At 41.7% G+C, this 17,642-nt stretch overlaps 1 protein-coding gene across 1 annotated transcript in view; it reads left to right on the top strand.

Annotated features, from left to right (window-relative positions):
• DIPK1A (divergent protein kinase domain 1A) overlaps positions 1-17,642 on the top strand; it is a 103,969-nt gene that overhangs the window by 53,148 nt on the left and 33,179 nt on the right. The window contains exon 2 of the mRNA XM_055138238.1: positions 10,948-11,082. Within this exon, the coding sequence (XP_054994213.1) occupies positions 10,948-11,082 (135 nt within the window). The remainder of the gene's footprint in view (positions 1-10,947; positions 11,083-17,642) is intronic.

Below are 17,642 nucleotides of genomic sequence, written 5' to 3'. Positions count from 1 at the left end.
GCCTTTGATCTCTTTCAAGATTTATTTGTGGGTCTCTGAAGCAAGCTCCTCTACTGAGAAGAGTTTATATGGTGGTGCTGGAGTTGGTTCTTGGGGATGACTGCCCGTGCTTCTAGGAGTATAGGGAGTTGGGGAGAGGAAGCCCATTCCAACTCTGAGAAAGCTTAGAGATGCCAGTCACAAACCCTGCATACCCAAATTTTCAGCAGGTTAATATCTCAGTGAGGTTTGTCCTGACATGGTGGAGTTGGCCCAGAGGCATGGCAGCAATTTTGGATTGTGGGAGCAAGCAGCTGCGGGGGATCCAGGTTGACTTACTGGTGGTGCCGTGGCCCTGGCCTCAGTGGGGGTACAGCAGTGGCCCTGGCAGGGCCTAGGGCCAGGGTCAGGGCTGCTACCGATCGCAGCTGGGGCACTCTGGGTGGGCTGCAGCCACCAGTACAGCAGCACCAAAACAATGGCAGTGGGGCCGCCCCACCGGTGGCAAATAGTCGGGGCTCCATGGTAGGAACCCGGGACACCCCATCAGCTCTGGGACCCGCTCTTCGTGGTGGTGCCGGGTTGGACCCAAAGAGCCCTGTTCAGACACGTTAGAACTCTGCCATCACCAATAGCACTGAGAGCTGCGGTAGCTGCCTGCTGACGGCTGTACCGCTGCCATCCTCATGAGTCCCACTCCTGGTTGGCACTCTGTGGCTGGTGACGGGCCCTATTTGTTTAATGGCACTCTCCCTGAGAGTGTCAAAGGGACACCCATATTCACTCAGCAGAAATTTTGTGAACCACAGCGGTTCCGAGAGCTGAGAGCTGCTGTCTGTCAGCTTTGGTGCTTGCCGCCGCCGGGCCACTGCCTCTTGACCCTCCCACATGCACAGTGAGTTTTAACATCATGAAAGTCTAGAAACTCGGGCTTTAAGTTAAACACACCATAGGCTGGGGAGAGAGTACAGTGGGCGCTTGCCTTGCATGTGTCTGATCCTGGTTAAATTCCCAGCACTGCATATGATCCCCCAAACACCTCCAGGCTTGATACCTGAGCACAGAGCCAGGAATAAGCCCTGAACATTGCTGGATGCAGCCCCCACACCAAAATAATAATAACAAATTAGTAAATGAAACAGCATATGAAAAAACCAATTTTACAATAAATATAAATACTTAAAGCTCAGGGAAGTCTAATAATTTGCCCAGGATCACATGACTTACTAACTGGTTGGGCTGACAAATCTCAAATAGGAGGCCTTGGTGATTAAAATGATAAGATTTTAATTATGTGCTCAGCAAGGCTGTTCTCAGTTCTGAACAATCAGTGCTTCTGTGCTGCTGCTAATATATGATCTGGGGTTTAGTTTTTCTGGGCAGATAAGACCTTATTATGATCCACATATTAATAACTAGCAATTTTAAGAATTTTTAGGAGGTGGAAAAGAAACTCAATACTTAAAATAATATCCAGTCACTGTGATCTTTGGTATAGTGTTTGAAATCCCCTGGTATTTTTTGCTTACAGACCTATGCTGTATATTTAAGAGAATAGTAGCACCATGATTTCCACACAATTGACAAGATCTTTATTATCTTAGCATCATAGGTAATTTTATAGGTACATTGTCCATAGATATATTATAGATTTTTAGTACTTCCTTTTCTACATTTTTCCTACAGCAAAGTGAAGCCCATTGTTTCTCTGAGTCTTAGAACAACTGCCAATGTAGTCACTGCCTCAAGGTTTTTTTTGTTTGTTTCGTTTTAGGGGGGAGGGTCACCTCTGGCAGTGCTCAGGGCTTATTTCTGGCTCCTACTCAGGAGTGACACTGGCAGTGCTCAGAGGGCCATAATATAGTGGCGGGATCAGGAGATCATACATCAGAGGTCAGATGTATACAAGGCAAGTGCCTAACCTGCTACTCTGTCTCTCTGTTCTCTCACTTTCTACAATGCCAGCAAAAACATCTTCATTTAGAAACCATGTTGGCACATTTTCTTTGTAGGTTTCTTCTAAGTGAAAATTACTAGGATCAGAAATAGCTGACATCTGTCTCTGAAGTATTTTTCTATAGATTTTGCTTTATTTTTAGCCTTCTTTGGAATTTGAAGGAGAAATGGAAAAACAGTTTTAGACTAACACCTGTCTGGGAAATTCCAGAATTAGAGATGAACATCTGGTTTGCATCATTTGTAATATTTTCAAAATAGGAGCTCACCATTCCAAACAGATTTTGTGGCTATTTTAAACTAATTATTCAGGAACTGCTAATAATTTAGGAACTGCTGCAACTATCAGTTTTACTACCAGCTGAAAGAGATGTTGATGTTCACCCCAGGAAGGTATAGTTCTGTAATATCTATGTTCTCTGCAGCTGATTAAGGTGGTCTTGAGGCCAAATTTCTCATTCCCTGGACCCACATAACCTGAAGGCCCATCTTAGGTTCCTCTGTGCTTCTAATCATTACAGGTCAGATCTAAAGTATTCATCCATAGTAGAATTAAGGATACCTGGATCTCACTAAGGTCATCCCTGCCTCAGAAGGGGTACTTGAAAATTTAACCAGTTCTGGGCGGAGTGATAGCACAGCGGGTAGGGCGTTTGCCTTGCACGCAGCCGACCCGGGTTCGATCCCCGGCATCCCATATGGTCCCCCAAGCACCGCCAGGAGTAATTCCTGAGTGCAAAGCCAGGAGTAACCCCTGAGCATCGCTGGGTGTGACCCAAAAAGCAAAAAAAAAAAAAAAAAAAAAAGAAAATTTAACCAGTTCTCCTGCTTCCTATAGTCACATTGAATTAATTTTTTTTTAGGGGCTGGAGCAGTAGCACAGCAGGTAGGGCATTTGCCTTGCACGTGACCGACCCAGGTTCGATTCCCAGCATCCCATATGGTCCCTGAGCACTGCCAAGAATAATTCCTGAGTGCAAATCCAGGAGTAACCCCTGTGCATTGCCGGGTGTGACCCAAAAAGCAAAAAAAAAAAAAAAAAGACTTTTTTTAGACACATTCCTACCAGCTCTATTTAATAACCCCATTAGTCTAGGTTTATCTAAGCTTTTGCCAATCCTAACATTAAGTACAAAGGACGAAGGCAAAAGCAACAGAATGTAGAAACTGGTCCACAGAACTGGGCATGGTAGTGAGATGGTGATGCATGTGGGTGGGTTGAGAGAGATGTTGAGGTGAGGATACGGGGAGCCTGAAGTACTGGTGAAGGGAAATGGACACTGGTGTGGGGACGGGGGTGTTATGGTGTCGGAATGCTGGGTTTATGGAACCCTACTGTTGACAGTATTGTAAAATTGCAAATCACTGTGACAAAATTTTTTTAAAGGCCCAAGGCCACAGTCAAAGAAAGAAAACTTAAACTGTAATTTTCCAAATGAGATGGAAGGAAGATACAATAAGCGCAGTTAAAAAATTAGGGGCTGGAGAGATTAACTTTGGTTTGATCCCCAGCACCCCAGATGGTTCCCTGAGTACTACCAGGAATAATTACTGAGTGCAGAGGCAGAATAAACCCTGAGTACCGCTGGGTGTGGCCCAGGTCCCCGACCAAAAAAGAAAAAAAAATTAGTGAGTGGAGCCAGAGATTTGTACAGTGGGAAAGGCCTTGTCTTATACACAACTGACCCAAGTTTGATCCCACATATGGTCTCCTGAGCACTGCCCAGAGTGATCTCTGAGCACAGAGCCATGAGTAAGCCTTGAACACCACCAGCTGTAACAACCCCTCCCCCCCAAAAAAATAAAAGAAAAAAATCACTGATTATTGCAGGGTTTTTCAAAAACTAATGAGATACCATAAACCTTTCAGAATATAAAAGCAACAAAACCGCGTACCAGTGACCTAGGTGTTTTACTTACTGATATCTGTCCTGAAGAAATACTCAGCTACCCAGGAAAATAGTTGTGTATTTATATATATTTTTTTTGGTTTTTGGGTCACACCCGGCGATGCACAGGGGTTACTCCTGGCTCTTCACTCAGGAATTACCCCTGGCAGTGCTCAGGGGACCATATGGGATGCTGGGATTAGAACCTAGGTCGGCTGCGTGCAAGGCAAACTCCCTACCCGCTGTGCTATTGCTCCAGCCCCTGTATTTATATTTTTACTTCTTATTTTTGTTTTGTTTGGAGGTCATATGCAGCAATGCTCGGGAGCTACTTCTGGGTCAGTGCTCATGATTCACACCTCACATGCTTCAGGGATCATGTGGTACTGAGGATTAAACCTGGGCCTCCTGCATGCAAAACATGTGCTCCGGGCTGGTGGGCCATCTCTGCAGCCCATTTTTGTGTGTTTAATACAAGTAGAGTGAGTGTAGACTCTGGAGCCAGATTGCTTCGATTCAGACACTCATTCTTCTGCTTAATACCAGAAGAGTTTGCTTAACTTCTTTATATTTTCAGGTTCTCCATCTGTAGTATGAAGAATAGTCTCCTACTTTCAGAGTTTTTGTAAGGAAGCAGCAATGATTCCCTCCTGTATTCATGAGATACCACAACGGTGCCATAACAAATTGCGCCCAAATTCAGTGATGATGTTCATCATTATTTCTCATTCACATATATGCAGATGAGCTGAACCCAGATTTTCTAAGTGGGGTTGGCTCCAGACCTTGTGTTTGGTTCAGGTGGATTCCATGTTCCCTAGGATGAAATGATGGTCTTGTCCTGGTGTATCTGAAGTGCAAGAAAACAAGTTCAATGAGAAGTTTTCTTTGCACTGTACCTAGTATCAAATAATGGCCAAGTAAAGTGCATGCCAAACTTAAGTTCAGAGAAGCACAGCAAAAGGGAATGGTATTTGCAACCTAAGGGTCAACATACAGTTTCTATACAGAGTAATGTGATCTCTATTGTAGCCACCGAACTCTGCCATTTATAGCATGAAAGCAGCCACAGAGAATGCATTAACAAATAGTGGAGGGAATAGTAGCTATATGCCAATAAAATTTTAAATACAAAACCATGCAGCATGATCAGGGATCTGGCTCAGTGGTGGAGCACTCACTTTGTATGTGTAAGGTCCTGGGCTTGATCCCTGGCACTGCAAAAACTAAACAAAACAAAACAAAAAAGTTAGCCCTGAGCACAGACTCAGGAATTATCCCTGAGTACTGCCAGGTGTGGCCTAAAAACAAAGACAAAAACTAAAACAAAAAAAAAGAAATAATGTCTTTTTTTCTTGGGATCTTCACGGGTACATATTTTGCATATAGGAACCTAGTATTATTAGTCTATGCCTGAAAGACTAAATTAAAATAAAATGATGGTACCATACAAATTTGATACTTTCAACCTCATAATTTTTGTTTTTATTTTGTCATACAACCATAACACGGGGCATCCTAAACCTTAGCACTGTAGACATTTGGGGACAGATAATTTTTTTTTTAAGTTCAGTCTTTTATTTTTAGATTTAGTGACAGTGATGAATTTTCTGAATGTAAATAATTTATTGGGCTACAAAACAAAAATTCAAGCCCATGTGGGAACTTAGAGCAAAAGCTTCATTTTATTGCTCATTTTCCTTCTACTCTTTCACTTCGTGTATCCCTACCTCCGTTATCTTCTAGCTCTCTTCCTCTTCTCTCATTTGCTTCATTGGTAAAGAAAGATTTTGGAATACAAGCTATTTGTCAGACATTATGCCAAGTACAGGTAATTCACGGGTGCATAGGAAGCAATCTTCAATTTCAAGGAGAATTCAGCCTCTAAGGGGAAATAGAAAAATACTTACTGAAGTACTGAGGTGATAGCTGAGTACTTATAATCACCAAAGGGAGAAAACAACCAAATTTAGTAGAGAATTAAATGAAGGTGAGGGAAAGTACTGAGTCTATATGGGGGTCAAAAGGGCTACGAAATATTTCGTAGCAGGAGTTTTTAAGAATATGTGTTGCTATCTAGGTTATAACGGAACATAGGAGAATGATAACATAGCATACACACAAATTGTAGAATTATATGCATAAAGGGAGACCGCTACTTGTATCTTTTAAATAGCTTACCAGTCTATTACTATATTATCATGTCATAGCCAATGAAAGCTCTTTCAATGTTTTCACAAAAAAGGAACATTTATGTTTTCTCTCCAAAGACTATAATTAGATTTGTATCAGGAGTGAGGAATTCAGATTTGATTTTATTTTTTATTTTGGGGACAGATAATTCTTGATTGCACAGGGGCTCTCTTTAACATTAGCGATTTAGCAGCATACCTGGCGTCTGTCCACAATACTTTGGTATCACTACTCAGCAGTGAGACAAAAATGTCTCTAACCAGCGCCAAATGTCCCCTAAGGGGGAAAATGTACTCTAGTTGAAAGTTACTGCCACAGTATATTTAATAAAATTCTTACCATGCTTTTAAGGAGCATAATTTAAAATAAAACCATGTACTACTAGTAGGTAGCGCCAAACAAGAAAAATTTTAAAAAATAAAACCTGCCAGGAAGAATTTTCGATAGTTCAGCATAGAAAAGAAAGGCAGAAACAATGACTGTGATTCTTAATCAAAGAGTAGATTGTCTAGTATGGAACAGACCGCTGGAAATACTTCAATGAGTACTGTACAGGGAAATTAAGTTACTTAATAGCCCAGTTGCCATTTATGGTTTTTTCCTTTTATCTTTATTTTAAAATGTGAAGCAGCAGGAATATACAGATATTAAAGGACGCATGAAGGTCCTTTCAGCTATTTTGTGCTTCTCCCAAATCACAATAATTTTTCATAGCATGCTAAAATAAAAATGTTTTACATCTTTTGTCATTTATGCCTACAACAGGTGATACCCAGTGCCCTGCTGGGAATGTCATTAATCTAACTTCCTCTCCAAAATGTTTGGCATTCGCTGTCATGGCAGGCTCTCAGCAGCGAGCCAGTTCACAGGGTGTTTTTCAGTTTAAACATATGTCAGAGGATATGGAAAAAAACGTAGCAATCTGAGAGATCTAGAGAAGCAAAATGATTTAAACTGGAATCAAGTTAGGTAGGTAGGAGAGAGGAATATATAGAAGTACTAGCTGCCAGCATCAGTTTATACTTTATAGCAGCTTTATTACTTAGAAATTATTGATGACTCCAAAAGCAGTTGACTTCTCCTAGATTTTTTGGTGGTGGGAGAATTGGGGGCTGGGATTGTTGAACCATATCATCCTGTTGGGGCAAACATGAGTCAGCCACAGGCAAGCACTTTAACCCTCTACCATCTCTTTGGCCCCAACACATGTAGATTTCTTGAGGTGACTATCAAGAGGAGCAGAACCAAACCATACACTCTGGGAGAAAACTCTGCTTACTGGGTCTGCAATGTTTCCCTCTCTTGCATTATTTATATCTGCTGTAGAGCAAATGGAGAGGAACAGGGAAAACTGCAAAATCTCTTCCAGTTCTACTGCTAAACGATTTGAAATTTATTCCTGTTTTAAAACCTTGTCTCAGGAAAATCACATAAAGTGTTACTATACGATTGCATTCCTAACAGTAAAATCATGCCAAATCATGGTCCTTTGGGGCAATGCTTAAATGGTTTTGTATGATTGATTGACAGTTTGTTTCTGAAACTGGAGATGTGCTGAAAGTACCTGGATAGGACCTGACACATGGTAACCACTCAGTAGTCACTGAATGAATGTGTGGGAAGAGGGTGTCTTGCTATTGTGTCATATGGAAAGTTTCAGATCAGTAGGGAAAGATACATTCAAAAGAAGTCACTCCCACTGGGCCTCTGAAAAAGCACAGTAGAAATGACATCTGCACCTGTATGTTCATTGCAGCACAGTTCACAATAGCCAGAATCTGGAAACAACCCAAGTGCCCTAGAACAAAGGACTGGTTAAAGAAACTTTGGTACATCTACACAATGGAATATTGTGCAGCTGTTAGGAAAGATGAAGTCATGAAATTTGCTTATAAGTGGATGGTCATGGAGAGCATCATGCTAAGTGAAATGAGTCAGAAAGAGAGTGACTGACATAGGATGACTGCACTTTTTTGTGGAATATAAAATAACATAATATGAGACTGACACCCAAGGACAGTAGACAAAAGGGCCAGGAATATTGCTCCATGGTTGGAAGCCTGCCTCATGAGCTGGGAGAGAAGACAGCTGGGATAAAGAAGAGATCACTACGTCAATGATGGTTGGAGGGGTAATTCGGAATGGGAGATGTGTGCTGAAAGTAGATAAAGGACCAAACATGATAACCTCTCAGTACCTGTATTGCAAACCATAATGCCCAAAAGAAGAGAGAGAATATGGGGGAAATTGTCTGCCTCAGAGGCAGGGTGAGGGATGAGATGGGTGGGGGGATACTGGGGACATTGGTAGGTGGAAAATGTTCACTGGAGGAGGGATGGGTGTTCGATCATTGTCTGACTGAAACTCAAACATGAAAGCTTTGTAACTGTAAAAAAATTTTAAAAAAAGAAGCCATGTACTCATCACACAACTTGAATAATTATTAACCCATGATCAGTCTTTTTTATTTGGGGCATACTGAGCAATGCTCAAGAGCTGCTCCTAGCTCTGTGCTCAGGAGTGGCCCTTAGTCATACTTGGTATATGTGTTGCCAGGGACCCAAAGGGGTTGACTGCATGCAAGGCAAGCATCTTAACTCCTATACTGTCTCTTCAGCTTAGTCTTGTTTCAGCTAAACTCTACCTATTTTTACTTTACTATGTTATTTTGTAAATGCTGGCATTAGCATCTTTTTTTTTTCTTTTTGGGTCACACCCAGCGATGCTCAGGGGTTACTCCTGGCTTATGCACTCAGGAATTACTCCTAGCGGTGCTCAGGGGGCCATATGGGATGCTGGGAATTGAACCCAGGTCAGCCGCGTGCAGGGAAATGCCCTACCCACTGTGTTATTGCTCCAACCCCATGGCATTAGCATCTTATTTGTGAACGTTTTAATGTCTATAATGGTTACCACTCTTCCTTAAACATTCCTGTAGTTCATTTTCAGACCTAAAAATGTGAAATAATTCTTCACTGGATTGGGTATCCTGTCCATCTTCAAATTGTCATTAACTGTAATATAAATACTTTATATTCATTTGTATCATGACTCAAAAAAGATGTACAGCTTGTGATTATTTGATAATGTTGGTATTCTTATAAGTTATTAAATGTTTAACTACTCTTAATCTTTATATTTTAATCATATTCTTTTTATTTTCTCCTTATTTATTTGGGGGTGAGGGAGTATGGGTCACACCCACTGCTCTCAGGGATCACTCTTGGTGGGCTCTGGGGACCGTATGGGGTGCCATGTATCAAACACTGGTCAGGCACACGCAAGAAAGTGCCCTACCTACTGTACTATCTTTCTCCTTATTAAAAACACAGGACTATTTCCCATATGCTGGCAGCATTTCCTATAGTTTGGAGTTTACTGGTTATATTCTAAGTGTTGCTTATGTTCGCTGTCTCCTGTATTTCCTCTAAACGGGTTGTTGGCTTGATTAGATTCAGTTTTATTTTTGGCAAGTCCAGAGAAACAGGAATGGCCAAATCATTATGACAACACTATTGGCTTTTGCTCAGTGCTTTTTACAGATTGATCTCGCTAACATTTGTTGAGTGTTGTCTAAGAGCCTAATCAATATACTTGTGCTCTATAGACTTTATGTCATTAAATCATATTTAAGCCCCACTGTAGTAGTAAATATCTGTTTCTTTCTGAGGAGCTCTTATTAAGAACAAGCAATCTTAAATGTCCTTCAAACAGACCCCTTGATATATACTCCAGGGTCTGGTATGTGGTTTCATTTGGAATTTTTTTCTCAGATTTTATCATTGAACTGTGAATTAATTGTCCTCAGACTTCTTGGTGCTGGGATTCACCCTTTGTTAACTCACAGACAGACACTTCAAGTTCAAGCAGTGCCAGCGGAATTCAGTGTTTCCCGAGTTTCTGTTCCCTTGGCACACATTGTCTTCTGCAGGTGCACGCCGACTCTTTCATCTCCTTCTGCTTTCTTTGCATGCTCCCAGTGCTCACAGTGTCCTACTGTTGCCCAGTGTGAGAAACTGGCTTCTGACTGTAAAAGCAAAACCAGCTCTTCATAGTTTCACGTATTTTTTCATTTATTCTGCTCAATTCTTGCTGCGGTCCTGAATCACACTGCTTATAGAGGCATGGGAGCTCCAGACTTACAAAATAAATGCTAAATTATCTTGACCTCTGGGCACTTTTGAAACTTAAACCTTTTAATTATGTGGTTGATGAAGAAAAAGCACCAAGTGGCCCAAACTGCAATTAGATATCAGAACACCGAGTGCCAAAACAATGTATCGAGGAGCCTATTGTGGCTTTATAAGCTGACATGCAAGGAATCAAAAATGGATGCTTTTATTCTTTATCTCAACCCATTCTCAATCATTTTTCCTTTAATACTTACAAAATTCTCTTCAAGTTTCTCGAGCATTAGGTGAAGCATTTGGTTGCTTGAATAGAAGGACTTTAAAGCTTTGGTACATATGATAGAGAAATAGGAATGAAGATGAGGTTTAATAATTATTCTGGCTGTGCCTCACTATGAGATATTTTAACCAAATTAATTCTATCTTGATAAAGAACCTTTGTAGTATTCTCTGAAACTCACAGGAAACAGAGATCATGTCTCTCTACCTGGTCATCCAGAGCCCTCCAGGGAGCTTGGTGCACGTGCTTCTTAATAAGTAGCTTTCCATGCTGGTGGTTTTTGAAAATTTATACATTTTAAAGGGTATTTTGTTCCCTTTTTCCTTGGCAGGACCAAAGCGCTTCCTCTTCTAAGGCCAGTGCTGTTTGGACTCAGTCAAAGTACACTTTGTTCTAGGAGAATTGCCATATGAGCCTAGAATATATATTGAGTCCTCCCAAGAAGGGAAACCATGTTCTCGGACTGTGGATGCTGACTTGGTGCTGAATGAATGATTATTATGTGCTCTTCTGCTCACAGGCTCGCTTCTCTTATGTGCGGATGAAATATCTCTTCTTTTCCTGGTTGGTGGTTTTTGTTGGAAGCTGGATTATATATGTGCAATATTCTACCTATACAGAACTATGCAGAGGAAAGGACTGTAAGAAAATAATAGTAAGTATTTTATATTTTTAGTAGTTCAAAAACCCTATGTTAATAGGTTACAGTAATACTATATAATACTTATTTCATACATTAATAATTATTTTTGAAAAGTTATTTGACCTTGGAGTTCTGTTAAATTTCTTAGCATTTTGATATAGCAAATGAAATTATATAGCACTGGAGCGATAGCACAGCAGGTAGGGTGTTTGCCTTGCACACGGCCAACCTGGGTTCAATTCCCAGCATCCCATATGGTCACCAACTGTGGACAATCAGTTTATTTCCTTACTATCTCCTGACAGAGGGTAGGGCATTTGCCTTGCATGCAGCTGACCCGGGTTCAATTACTCCATCCCTCTAGGAGAGCCCAGCAAGCTATTGAGAGTATCCCACCCGCACAGCAGAGCCTGGCAAGCTACCAGGCATATTCAATATGCCAAAAACAGTAACAAGTCTCACAATAGAGATGTCACTGGTGCCCGATCCATCAAATCGTTGAGCAACAGGACGACAGTGCTACAGTGCTTTGATACAGCAAAGTTAGTAGAAGTATTCACATGGGAAAATCCAGTATTCAGAAATCTAAATATATAATGCAGACTAGTGTGAGAGCATTCTTACTACCAAAAAAGCGAATTTTTGGTTCTCAAACTTCACATGTTTACTGTACTCTAATCTGATGGATTATTAAGAGTTTAGAGTATGGGGCTGGAGCAATAACACAGCAGGTAGAGTGTTTGCCTTGTACACGGCTGACCCAGGTTCGATTCCCAGCATCCTATATGGTCTCCTGAGCACTGCCAGGGGTAATTCCTGAGTGCATGAGCCAGGAGTAATCCCTGTGCATTGCCAGATGTGACCCAAAAAGAAAATAAAAACGAGTTTAGAGTATGTAATTATTCTTTTTTTTTTTTTTTGCTTTTTGGGTCACACCTGGCAATACACAGGGGTTACTTCTGGCTCTGCACTCAGGAATTACTCCTGGCGATGTTCAGGGAACCATATGGGATGCTGGGAATCGAACCCGGGTCGGCCGCATGCAAGGCAAACGCCCTACCCGTTGTGCTATTGCTCCAGCCCCTATAATTATTCTTTATAAACGGTTTAGAACATGTTCTTGGAATAAATGGGATCATTTATTAAATATCAAAACTTTATCTAAAATTATGTAAATACATTTGTTATTTCATTTCTAGCCTAATGCTTGGGCATATGCCAGGAAAATCACTCTTTCAGTCCAAGATTTCCAGTAGTAATTGACTCCATGGCATGTGTATTTTAAACGTTTGAGGATAAGTCAGCTTAACTCCTTGTTTTCGCCTAATATCATGGTGTAATCACTGTATCACTGTATCACTGTCATCTTGTTGTTTATCGATTTGCTCGAGCAGGCGCCAGTAATGTCTTCATTTGTCCCTGTTGCGTGCTTCATTTGTCCCTGTAGCCCAGTGACATCTGCTTGCTCCAGGAACATGAAGAGCACATTGCTGTTACTGTTTTTGGCATATCAAATATGTCACTGGTAGCTTTCCAGGCTCTGCCGTGTGGGGAAAAAAAAAATTAAAATAAAAAAAAATAAAAATAAGAATAAAGAGGTTGCGTAGCCGTGATATAAATAATATTAAAGCATTTCATCCAGAATTACATTTTTGATAATAATGATTGTGAGAATCCCAATGATATAACTTACTAATAATCCTGCAGTTATTAGATGGACCTCCCCAGGCTGTGGGACCGGAAGTGAGCAGGTCACAGAGAATGAGATGCCCAAACATAGGAACCTAGAGTGAAGTAATGAGTAATTACAGTCTGATAGGATAAACATTACAATAACAGGTGTTATAGGAACATGAGATGGGGACACCTGGAACTTTATCGAGTTCTAAGAAAATAGAAACCAGGCCAGGGATAGGGCGCAGGGGCTATCTGAGAGCCCATAGCTTTGCTCATGGGAGCCCATAGCCACTGTCTCAAGTACTACGGGGAGTGACCCTTTGGTGTTACTCTTGGTTCTGGGATTGCAGGTCTCAGGGATTGGGGGACCATAGGATTGAGTTTGGTGTGGCTGTGTACAAGGGAAGTGCCCTCCCCACTGTGCTATCTCTCCAGCACTTCTTGATGTGCATTATATGTCTCCAGAAAAATTAATATACCTAATAAGAAAAGTAAACTCATTTTTACCATAGCCCTCATAGGGAGACTTGTTTATAACATCTGGTGATGTTAGAAATACTGTCTTAGGAGGAAAATGTCAAAATGAATATGCTTTTATATATTTCCTATTGGACCAGCGACCTACTACAGCAGGGAAGTTACTTGCCTTACATGTAGCCAACCCAGATTCAATTGCTGGCACCTAATATGGTCCCTTGATCCCCGCCAGGAGTGATCCTTGAATGCAGAACCAGGAGCAAGCCCTGACCACAGCTGGATGTAGCCCCCAAAACAACAACAACAACAACAAATTTGCATCTATTACAATAAATTTTAGAATGCAAGAAATATGGTGACAGTTGAAGTAGCTCAGTACTTTTCTTCAGTTTTTTTTTAATTTCGTGAGAATGGAAGCAGAACACAATTTAGCATCATTTAATGGTTATCTTACTTGGAAATACTTTTATTTCTGAGTTTAAAATTTATCATTTTTCCTGACTTTTTTTTTTTTTTAGAAAGACCTTAGTTTCTTTTATTTTGGTTTTTTTTTTTTTTTTTTTTTTGCTTTTTGGGTCACACCCAGCAATGCTCAGGGGTCACTCTTGGCTCTGCACTCAGGAATTACCCCTGGCTGTGCTCAGGGGACCAAATGGGATGCTGGGAATCAAACCCAGGTCGGCCGCATGCAAGGCAAAAGCCCTACCTACTGCTATCACTTTAGCCCCAGAGACCTTAGTTTCTTTTTTTTTTTTTGGTTTTTTTGTTTGTTTGTTTGTTTTTGGGTCACACCCGATGATGCACAGGGGTTATTCTTGGCTCTTCACTCAGGAATTACCCCTGGCGGTGCTCAGGGGACCATATGGGATGCTGGGATTAGAACCTGGGTCAGCCGCGTGCAAGGCAAATGCCCTACCCGCTGTGCTATCGCTCCAGCCCCGAGACCTTAGTTTCTTGAGATAGCTTTTAAAAAAAATTTTTTTTGGCTTTTTGGGTCACACCTGGTGATGCTCAGGGGTTATTTTGTAGGCTCTGCACTCAGGAATCACTCCTGATGGTGTTCAGGGAACCATATGGGATGCTGGGGATCAAACTCAGGTCAATTGCATGCATTCAAACACCCTACCCACTGTACTATTGCTCTGGCCTTGAGATAACTTTGTATATGGGAAGTTGGGGCTCTATCCCTGTACCACATGTTCATGAGCCACTGCAAGGAATAGCACCTGCACCCCCAGCACCAACTGTGTGACTCAGACACCAAAACAACAAGATCATAGAGTCTCTGCATTTGGGACTGTTCTTAAAACATCAAAACTAATAATACTAGGTTTGGATAGGTATTGTGTGATTAGAACTGAAAACAAGGAGCAAAAATATTTTGAAGTATCTTGTAATGCTTCCAAGAACAATGTCACCGGCAGTCGGGCACAGCCCTGATTCCTCAGTTCCTGTCTTCTAGGAGAAAGGAATGCAGCCAAGAGATGCCAGACAAGATTAAGTGGCAGAGTTTGCAAAGCAAAAGTATACTCTGAGCAGGAGTGGGGAGCAGCCCACTGGTTTAGGGCAAAGCATTTTTATGAGGCTTAGGTCCTGGCCCCCTCCCTCTCCTCATGCTCCTCCCTCGCTGCATTTCTGTCTCCCTAGTCACTGCCAAATAGTTATTGTACACTGTAATGGCAAATAGGAAGTCATGAGTACACCGGGCTTTCAAGATAGGGAAGTCTCTTAGCCCAGGTAGTTTTTTTGTTTGTTGGTTTAGTTTGGTTTTGGGACCACACCCAGAAGTGCTTAAGGGTTACTCCTGGCAGTGATTGGGAAACCCTGTGGGATGTCAGGGGTCAAACCTGGACCAACCATGTGCAAGGTAAACACCCTACCCATTGTATTGCACCAGCTCAAGTAGTTCTTATCTTCCTGGCTGCTCCCATTGGTGAGATTTCTTTTCTCCCTCCCTCCCTTCCTGTTTTCATTTTGGGCTACACCCTGTTATTCCTGGTTCTGCACTCAGGGATCACTCAGATATGCAGTGCTGGGGACCAAACCCAGGTAGGCTGCATGCAAGGTAAGAGCCTTAACTCCTATATTATACTATTTCTCCCACTTTCTCCAACATCAGAGAGATATCTAAAATTAAGTCCTCTGAGGGTACAGTGTCCCCAGCAAGACTACCTGTATCTGTGGGACTTTATGGTGCCTTCAGGCTTCCTGATACTCCAAAATTGCTGCTGTGCTCTGGCTGGACCCCAACAACTCGGGACCAAGTTTTCCAAGAACTTAAATGGCCAAACTACCTCTGTCTTAGGTATATGAGCTCATTTATCAGCCTTGCTTCAGAGACTTAAATAAATCTCAAAAGAGATCAAAAGCTGCAGTTAATCTTAGACTGATGCAAGACTAACAAACCAGGGCAAATCAGCGGGATGTGGGTTATCCTGGTGCCCGCCCAAGTAGAGCCCCTGGCAGCTGCTTGCTCCCACAATTCAAAATTGCTGCCAAACCCCTGGCCACACTCTGCCACCTCAGGATGGACCTCACTAAGATATTAGCCTTTTGAAAATTCAGATATGCAGGATTTGTGGCTGAAATCTTGAGGCTTTCTCAGAGTTGGGGTGGGCTACCTCCCCTCACTTCCCTATACTCCTGGAAGCACCCGTAGTGACCCTCATGAATCAACTCTAGTGCCACCATGTAAGCTCTTCTATTGGCCTTGCCTCAGAGACCCATAAATCTCAGAAGAGATCAAAAGCCATAGTTAATGGGGCTGGAGCAATAGCATAGCAGGTTGGGCGTTTGCCTTGCACACTGCCAACCCGGGTTCGATTCCCAGCATCCCATATGGTCCCCTGAGCACCTCCAGTGGTAATTTCTGAATGCAGAGCCAGGAGTGACCCCTGTGCATCACCAGGTGTGACCTAAAAAGCAAAAAAAAAAAAAAAAGCCATAGTTAATCTCGGACAGGCACAAGACCAAACAGGGTAGATGCGGAAGGGGGTTAGCCTGGAGCCCCTGGCAGCCGCTTGCTTCCACAATCCAAAATCCCTGCCATGCTTGATTCCACCATCTCTGGACAAACCCCATCAAGATAACAATCTGCCAAAAATTCAAATATGTGGGTTTTGTGACTGAAATCTCCAGGCTTTCTCGGGTTTGGGATGAGCTCCCTCCCCCCACCTCCCACTTCCAGAAGCCTCAGCAGTCACATCCACATGCCAAAGCTTCCACCTAGTTAAAAAGCTACTCCAGCTTTACCGTCTGACAAAAATACTCAGTGCCAAACACAAGATGTCCCCTTAGTACCTGTATTGCAAATCATAATGCACAAAAGGAAAAGGAGAAAAAGAAGACAAGTGCATGCCATAGAGGGAGGCTGAGGGTGGGGTGTGGGATGGTGGGGGGAAAATGAGGGACATTGGTGGTAGGAAATATACACTAGTGGAAGGATGGCTGTTGGATCATTGTATGACTGAAACCCAATCATGAACAGCTTTGTAATGGTCTATCTCATGGGTATTCAATAAAAAATTTAAAAAATAAAGAATAATGTGGAGTCATGACTAGTTCAGTTAGTGTAATCAGTGATTGAATAAATAGCAATACCCTACATTTAAAATTTTTTTAATTTAATTAAAAAAATTAGAAAGTTTAAAAATAAAATGAATTTTCCACTTGTGGAACGGTGCACAGGATGGGCCATGGATGGGTTAACAGCTCATTCCTCCCTCCTACCCATATCTATCTCACTGCCTCTTAACAGCAAAAGAATAAAAAACTTCCTGATCAGGCGTTTGCCTTGCATGCAGCTGACCTGGTAAATTTCTCACGCCCAAACCCGACGATATTTGATTCCTGAGCACACAGCCAGGAGCGAGCCCTGAATACCACTGGGGATGGCCCCAAAACAAAAACAAAAACCAAGCCAAAAAATAAAAAAACATTTGCTCAAGATCTAGGAATAAGGATAATATTTGAGAGAGGTGAACCTTTCCTTGTAGCTGCTTTTGTTTAGAGATATAAGACTTGAATTACAATCTTGTTGCCAGATCTTCCAAGGATGAGGTCTTGACATATCATGGTTTGGATTGAGACCCTGAAGAATTGAACCCCCAAAGTAAAGGTAAACCAAAAGAATTTCAGAGAGGCAAGCTGACTTTTGTGACCTCCTTTTTTAGGGGTAAACATGTTTCTTAATTTGCTGACTTTTATGACCTCCTGTTTTTCTTGGGAAACATGTTTCTTAATTTTTTAAAGAGTTGTTCAAAATAATTTATTACATTCAATATTCCAACACCAATTCCACCACTAATACACCTTCCTACCACCATTCTTTTGAATTTTCCCACCACCACCTAAGCCTACCCCAAGGGCAGATCAGATCTGAAATAATTTATTTTGTACTGCTTGTTATGAATAATCTT

The sequence above is a fragment of the Sorex araneus genome, chromosome 5 (genome assembly GCF_027595985.1).
Source record: "Sorex araneus isolate mSorAra2 chromosome 5, mSorAra2.pri, whole genome shotgun sequence".
NCBI lineage: Eukaryota > Metazoa > Chordata > Mammalia > Eulipotyphla > Soricidae > Sorex > Sorex araneus.
The sequence above is the reverse complement of the archived record's forward strand: the minus strand, read 5'-3'. Positions and strand labels throughout refer to the sequence as shown.